The 8,293-nt window shown below is 39.2% G+C and overlaps 1 protein-coding gene across 1 annotated transcript; it reads left to right on the forward strand.

Annotated features, from left to right (window-relative positions):
• The first annotated feature begins 933 nt into the window (after positions 1-933).
• On the forward strand, positions 934-5,325 carry LOC112276649 (uncharacterized). Its single transcript, XM_024508140.3, has 11 exons — positions 934-1,523; positions 2,563-2,618; positions 2,792-2,869; positions 3,144-3,229; positions 3,377-3,428; positions 3,667-3,762; positions 3,916-3,984; positions 4,206-4,307; positions 4,396-4,464; positions 4,656-4,712; positions 4,869-5,325. The coding sequence occupies exons 1-11, from the start codon at positions 1,148-1,150 to the stop codon at positions 4,953-4,955; spliced, it is 1,128 nt and encodes a 375-aa protein (XP_024363908.1). The 5' UTR covers positions 934-1,147; the 3' UTR covers positions 4,956-5,325.
• Positions 5,326-8,293: the final 2,968 nt, after the last annotated feature.

Consider the following 8,293-nt stretch of genomic DNA (forward strand, 5'->3'; position numbering starts at 1 on the left):
TTCTACTTTAATTTCAAGAGTCCCTATTTTTTTAGTCTTTGGCAATAGTCATTCTAGTTTTTCCTTGAATATATGTACTTTCTTATTTCTTTTTTGTCATTTATCTTTAAGACACACCTTACTTATTTATTTTCAGTCTTTGAGTTTTTGTCCTTGATAAAGCTTTTTTATTTAATTATAAAATGTATAAAGATTAATAGGCTAAAAAAAATATTTTGTCTAGTTTCATAACATATAAGATTATATTTGTACAAGTTGATAAAAGTTTAATTAAACTTAAAACTATATAATATGGAAGCTTTTTTGTATGGATAAGTTAAATCCTATATGACATGCTAATTTTTAAAATATAAATATATAAAGCAATATAATAGATTTTTAGAATTTTTCAAAGTAATTTGATAGTTCAAGTAGTTATAAATGATAACTAACTAATTATTTGGTTGTGAAACTAGTGACTTTAGATTCTATCTTCATCTTTAGCATATTAGATATTTAGATGCGTACATTCTTTCTCTAACTAATTAGAAATCAATCCAAAGAATAAATCTCTTTTATTATATTTGTAAATCAATTTGATGTTATGAAATAATTTGTAAGAATGATTAAATGAATGAATAAAAAATCAACAATTCTTTTTCAAAAAAAGTATTATTCATAATTATAGTAATCATATGTTCTTGAATATATTTTATTTTATTATACATACCAAATACTTACAAAGTTTAAATTAGAAAGTATATTATTTAATACTACTTCATCTAAATTTACAACCAAAAATAAACACACACACACAAGTACATATTAATTAAACATGAAACAACATTTACATCATCCATCCACACTTCAAACAGATATGAATATCGATGACTTTCATCCAATTCACGGACGTGTACGCAGGCAAGCTTAAACCCTAAACCTGTCGAGGGTGATCGCAATCGAGGCCTTCACTCGCAATCCGAGTCAGTGTCGCTCTGTCACCTTTGCAGAATTAGACCCCAGTTTTGCCGATTTAGGTAGCTTGTTCTGTGATCTAGCTGATTAACACACTACATCGACGCCACGAATTAGTTGGGTCGTCATCGGAGTACAGCATTGAGAGGTTTTCAACCCGAGTCTGAGGAAAGGGCCCGTTGAGGGGGACGCAATGGGGCATGTTGTGCGTCAGGCGAGGATTTTCGGGTCGAAATTGGGTCTATCGTCTGGAACAGCTTCTCATGCGATCGCGGAGATAGGTGGGTTTCGTGGAGCTCGTTGGAATGGGACACCCAATTCGAATTTGGTACAGTCGTTGTTGAGTTCTGGCCGAGGTTTTGCGATGGGCAGGCCCGCGCAGCTTGTGTTGTGGCCTGTTGATGCCTCTGTTGACGCCTCGTTGAAGTGTGAGGAGCGGCTGGAGCTCTGCAAGTCTGGGAATTTCGGAGCAAAGAATGGCGTGTGGTACTCTGGGCATAATTCGCCAGGATGTTTTTCTCGGAGCTACTCGACAAGTTCTAGTGCACCTTCATCCTTGTTTCCCACAGGTAATCGGTGCCCTTTTCAGCTGAGTATGACTGTTTTCAAGAGGTTTTCACGCATGATTTTTTCGCTGACTGGCTATGACTAGAGGAATAGTATGAGCGCTAAGATATTACACCAACTGAATTAGTTTCTCCCTCATAATTCTTGTTTGATGTGATTATTGTACATGCCAAGTTTTCAAATGTGTCTAATGTTTCTAGGCGATCTTCGTAAATGCATGACTTTGTGAGTTATTTGCTCCAAAATTTTCTAAGTGCACCCTAAAGATAGTCTAGATTATTATTTTCTTCTTCATCTATACCTTGATTATCCCTCATCATTTTTGAGTACTGGAAATTGGGCTCCAAGCATTACATATAACTTTGTGAACAAGAATTGTTTTTGGATTCAGGAAGGGGATTCTTGTTATATCAATAGTAGATGAGATATACCTTGAGCTATTACTGTTGAATTAGTTCCTCTAAGAAGTTGAGGATGTAATGCATTATATTCTAGTCTTTTTAACACTTAAATTCTTTCAATTTTTTTCGAATACCTAACACACACATTTCATTTAGATATTAAGTTTTACCTAAAGCGCGGGTTTTCATAAAACGCATTTACTTTAAATACTTTTAGTTTTAACGATCATACAACTCTGACTGGGCATTTCTAGCTTGTTTATCTTGAGGACACAAAAATTTAAAATTGCAACCGAAATTGCTGTATTTCTCTTCAAATTGTGTCTCTGCAATCTTCTCTATTTATCGCACTTGACCTCGCAACACCGAAATTATTTCATCTGAATAGTTATTCAAGGGCTTCAAGTAGGTTACCTTTTGTACAATTCCGTGCGGCGTTCTTTTACGTGTTCCTCAATATGCATAACATTGAGTTGCGTCACTAGTTGAGCATTTGTTGTTATACTGATAATGTCAAGTTCATAGTCGATACTGCTCACCAGGGGCATCTCTTTACATATACGGTAAGGGCTGAATTTCGTTTGTTATATCCTCGTAGAATCCTCGCACTCACATGAAGTTGCGGTTCATTGAACTGCAGCTCTTCAGGGTGCGAGTCCAGGACATGGTTTAGGATTTCGTCAGCCGCAAACTCTGGTACAGTAGTTTTCTTCTCCTGCATTTTGCTCGATGCGTGCTTTAGAATCGTTGTTATCTGCATTCTTTTTGCCTAAAGTGTAGTTCAGACTTTGTCTCTGAACCTTCTTGCACCTAGGATATTCTTGGTTCTTGGTCAGCCTGCTAATCACTTGTGTTGACGTGAAGAGCAGATTCCAATCCAAAGAAGCTCTGTAAGGGGTGACCGTGGATTTGCAAAAACTGTTCTTATGCCTCACATGCAGAAGCCAGTAAGGGGGTCCCTAGATATTTCTCTCTTTCATTTCATGGAATTTATAGCTTTACTGTTCTCCTAGTACTGTTATTACGTGGACATGCTTTAATAGTGATTCTGTTCCTATATCTATGGTCGTCTCTCTTCTTCTTTAATCTTTTCTTTTCCTTTTGGACCTTTTACCAAAGAGAAAAGCAATGGTTTGTAGTCCAGAGGTAGATATTTTGCGTCAGCTATGAAGTATTCTTTTTTAAACTTCGATTACGATTTGTATTTCTACCATGGTTCAGATGAAACTACGCGTTTACATGGGCAGTCCCGGGGTCATAGGAGAACCATGGAAACCTCTTCCTCCACCTCTTCCTTTCTTAAAACGGTCTGTCCCGGCTCACTTTGTACTGTTCACTAATCCATTCCAAATCCTCCTGCCTCTACTGCCTGGAATGACCTCTTAATTTTTATAAATTGTTTTTGGTCTTGTAAGTGCATGCGTTTACTCTGTGCTCCGTGATTTCGGTGTCAGATGGTTTACAAAAGAGGGATGGAAGATTAGGAAGCAGAATATTCAAGGCATGGTATGTATATCAAGGACCTTATATTTTTTCCATTTTCTATCTCCGAGTTTGACAGGTTAATTTCACCGCAATTGTAGGCCCCTCATTAGTAAAAAGAACTGGTTAAACACATGTATTGCTTCCCCAAATGCCTGATAGTGTATAAGTGAACTTCAGCCTGGTCCTTGGATTAGCACCATCTGGATGACTTGAAGAATGGTTTCTCACACATTATGTTTGGCTTTTTCCATTATGATAGTTGAAGACAGGCTTTACATTAGCGAAAATACGACAGAAGACAAAAGGCTACTCACAAACCAAGTTTTATCGAGATGCTACGGATCTTTACAAAGAAGCAAGTTTCTTGCCTTAGTTTCATTATTCCATATGTATCCATAAGTTGACTTTTATATTGCACCTGAATTCAAGCAGAGATCACTCACGACTGGAAGCTCTTTCTTATCACTGACCTTATGTTTTTGACTTCGGTTCTAATCTTATTATGCAGATCAATAATGCCTTAGCAGCTGGGGACCGTACTGCTCTACGGCAGCTTGTTACTGACAATGTCTTGACGGTACACATTAAACTCTCATCAGATGTTGAACTACGCTTACGGCTCACATAATAACTACAGATTGGAGTTTTTCCAATTCGATCTGGAAGGGATGATACTTCAGCAATGGAGTTATCTTGTATATCTTTGTAAATAATAAATCTCATATGCTTAACTAAGGTATATTTTCCCACTTTCGAATGTCTAGAACTTAGCATAGCCTGCAATTGTACGTTTGCTAGGCAATGAAGAAAGAGCTGAAGCACAGGGAGCTAGCTTGGGCACGAGTTCACTGGGAGCTTGTGGGTCCGCTTAAGTCGATTCGGACACTGCAGGGCCGTTTGGTGGGTGCTTTCGGCCATCTTCTTACCTTAATTTTCTGTTGTCACCAAACCATACCATTTGGTCTAATCAACCGAATTCGTCTTACAGATAGGAATTGATCAGAAGAATATGGACACAGCGTTTGCCCAGCTTACCCTTCGGATTGTTAGTACTCAGGTATTATGCTGCTATTTCCCACATATTGTATTATCTAATGTACTGATTAAGAATTGCATTCTATATATATATATATATATATATATATATATATATATATATATATATATAATGTGTGTGTGTGTGTGTGTGTTTTCGCAATTATGTTGAGCCATTGAAAATTGACGAATCGGATTTTTGTGATTTTGCAGAGATTCGCAGCATATGACAAGCAAGGGAAACTTGTTGCTGGGGACCCTGAGAAAGAGGTCAGTCTTATTTAAAAGATCTTGTGATTTGAGCTGCTGAACAAGCTTTCTGGTTGATTCTTTTGTCAGAATTCCAGGTCACTGTTCTCAATTCAATACGAGAGGCTATATGAACACTTTCGTACTCATTTATGAAGGGGTGGGTGCTTTTTACAGCTTACGGTGGAAGATATCTGGGTCTTTGAAAGACAAATTTCACATCCAGAACTTAGGTGGAAACTGTGTGGTCGTCTCTCAGTCTGAGTGGCTGTGGTTGAGTATCCTCTATTTTCGACTAGCATTTGGCATCTAGCAAGGAGGAAACGATTTTATCAAATCAGAGGCATTAGACTATCTGCTTCGTATTTCAGGAATCCATTCATTTCGAATCCCTAGTTGACATACCTAGGAACCCCTTGAAACAAAGACAAACTAGTGCATAGAGTCTAGAACGAAGAATACCTGTGTTTTAGGATACAAATGGGATCTCACCATTATACCGAGACACGTGAATGTTGCTTAGCTTAAGTTCAACCTCATTCTACCTGAAAACTTGAGTGTCCTCACGAGGACCACCATCTCCTGATTTTTTAGTAAAAAGTCGCTGGTACAGACATCCTATCGTCACTCTTAATTTTGTTCATATCACTAAATGTGCAATTTCAAGTGAATGCAGGACATGCTATCTCGTCTGTATGTCGCCTACTTGTTGGGAGGTTTTGAAGATGTAGAAAATTTTGAACTGGACATGTGATTTAGCTTATCCTGTCTGAGTCTGTCAGGATCATCTACTCTCAGGATCCTATCACCGGAAAGCTTGCGGTGCTGTGATACGACGTAGGAAAAAGCACCTGCGTACCATGATAAAAACCAGATTACGAAGTTATAAAAGCATTGTATTGTGGCAACTTTCATGGTAATCATGGACGAGAACACTGAGTATTCGTATTTATCTTGTAAGCATCATCTCTGAGAGCCTGATATGAGTAGATTGTTTGCATTTGTGCTGCAATCTAGACTTCAGGAATGGTAGTCTTCAAAACCAGCTAAACTGATAGCGGTCTGGGCTTTCTAGTAATAAACTTATCTCAGGAACAGTGAGGATATCAAGCTATTAGAAGTTAACAATTTAGTCTGCAGAAGTTTGAAAAGTGGGTTGCCTTTGATTCCTTTGGTATCAGGTAGAACGAGTGCTAGGTAGAAGATTCGACTCTGGAAGTAATTTTTTCTTTGACCCTGTCAATAGTTATTCTATTTGCAGAGCTTTCCAAATGTTTGTAGCATCACCTCTTACTTCGGCAACATGGCCATTTCCAACATGGGAAAACATGTACATTTTGAAAGGACAAGGCTGTTCCAAGTCAATGTCGAATGCTCCCACATGCCGAAGACTAGCTGCAGGATTAATTGCTGATGCAGATGATTTCTTTGAATCTGAAAATTTGAGTGCCTGATAACTATCCAGTGCGTCGGATGGAAAGTATTTCGTGAGAGAGGTCTCATTGTCAGGGGATGGCACCGAAGTACAATAAATCGGTTACTCCGTAATTAGTCGAAACAATTATGAAGCTGGTTTCCATGACCAGACATGGCGATGAGCAGTTTGTGCCAAACAGTGTTGAAGAAATGGTTGGCATCTTCGAGAGGACCAAAAAGAAACACCCCGGAGTTTCACCCGTTTGAAGCTCCCTCATTTGAATCGAAAGACGGCACCAATGAAGTGCACCCGAGATCACAATGCACCGTAATCAGCTGTTGTGAATCACAACTCTGACGTCAACAACTTAGTTTTAGCCTCCGTAATTCGTTGGCTCGGTGTGTGCCTTGGCAACGTTGCAACCAATCCTGCTAAACTGGGATAACTGACGCAAGTCACAAACGCCACAGATTCACTTACCTGATACAGTTCAGTCATCTAAGAATTCGGAGAACCTCACTTATAGTCCAAGGCATTGGTGGATTTGATGCGGCGTCTGTATAGATTTTTTACTCTTTTTGACCGAGAATCGTATTTTAAAGTTTTTGTTTTCAGCTTTATGGACGCATATCATCAAATCAGGTGGTTTGTTCAACAGATGGCGACTTTTGCGATGGTGAAATTCTTTAGCTTGATCGCTACCAACATTTCAGAATCAAAATGGATCAGGAGCAAACAGAATGTGGCATAGCATGTACTGAAGATGATTCCAATCGTCCAGGTTCTCCGCATGTTTGTGGTCTGGTGAGTACTGAGAGTGCACATCCGAGCATACATAGAAGGGTGCTCGAATTTAATCTCGATGCCTGGACGGAAACTTCCCGTTGCTCGAGCACAACCATTTCGTTCGTTTAGAGTCGTGTTTCGAATGATGTGATGCGTTTCACTGCACTATAATGTAACCATATTGATGCCATAAGCAAAGATACGAACCGCTGTCTTTCTTCTCACAGACTGGCAGTAAAATCTCAAGTTGCAGTTTGTGCTTTGTAGTTTCGTATCTTTCCCTCAAGTCTCGCTGTGCATATATCAGTCTGGACTTATCAAATACTCGTCGCCCTTGACGTATCAGTGCAGAGGAACCCTCCTTGAATTGAAATTTTCTTTGGTTCGAAATATGCTTCCCTGTCACACTTATCAAAAAATCAGATGTATAAGTCCCATACATTGTTCCACAAATACTTGTTACACCGTGAAAACATAAATATAATTCATTGTTGACGTAAATGTCAATAGCGAATAATTTTCGTTTACCTGCAAAGACAAAGTCGAACGATGTCGGCAACCTAGGAAGCTCACAAATATAATTGAGTGTCTACATCATTGTACTTCCCATATTCCTGATAGAAACAATGCATTTGCAATTCTATTTCCTCAACTCAGACACCAATTTCTAATAACACTTGGTTGTAAATATCCAGATTGTATCCCAGAAGCATTCGGTGTGACGACATCTGAAATGAAAAACTATATACACTTGATAGTTACGCGTCCATTATGGATACAAAATTGTACAAATTTGAGGCAATCAACACAATGTCTACATCAAATGGCTGAAGAAATACCTAGCTTAAAACTAATGCAAAGGGGCAAAAGAATCTCTAGAAGTTGTGAACTGACATGTGCCGGACTACACAATACAGACACACGAGGCGCTGTGAGATGTACACCAGGACGGCGAAGGACAAGCTCATGAGGAAAACATCCCTAATGTCACCCTTCTCTCTCGGAGCCATAAATCCTACTAGTTCGTCCATTGCTTTGTTTAAATTCAACCTCTGCAGCAAAAGCTGGTGCAACGGAATCTGAGCCGTCTTCTCTTTCTCCTTCTCCACTTCCTCATCTGAGGATCCGACATTAGAGGATCCAACCTCCGTATCATGTAGGGATGCATTCCGGGAGGCCGCATTCACATCCAAAGCGTTATTCTTCTTCGTCATCCGTCCTTGTGAACCTCTTTGTGCTTCTGCCGAAACACGGAACAACTTGCTTGGAGGTGACGACCTGATGGGAATGATGTATGGCCCTCGACATGATGTAAACGCATCACATCCAAACCGCATCGTCAAAGTACCGGGTGCAGTACCTAAGCTCGCCATACTTATACAAACACACTCGACGCAGA

This window comes from Physcomitrium patens, chromosome 24 (genome assembly GCF_059467195.1).
Source record: "Physcomitrium patens ecotype Gransden chromosome 24, ASM5946719v1, whole genome shotgun sequence".
NCBI classification, from domain to species: Eukaryota; Viridiplantae; Streptophyta; class Bryopsida; order Funariales; family Funariaceae; genus Physcomitrium; species Physcomitrium patens.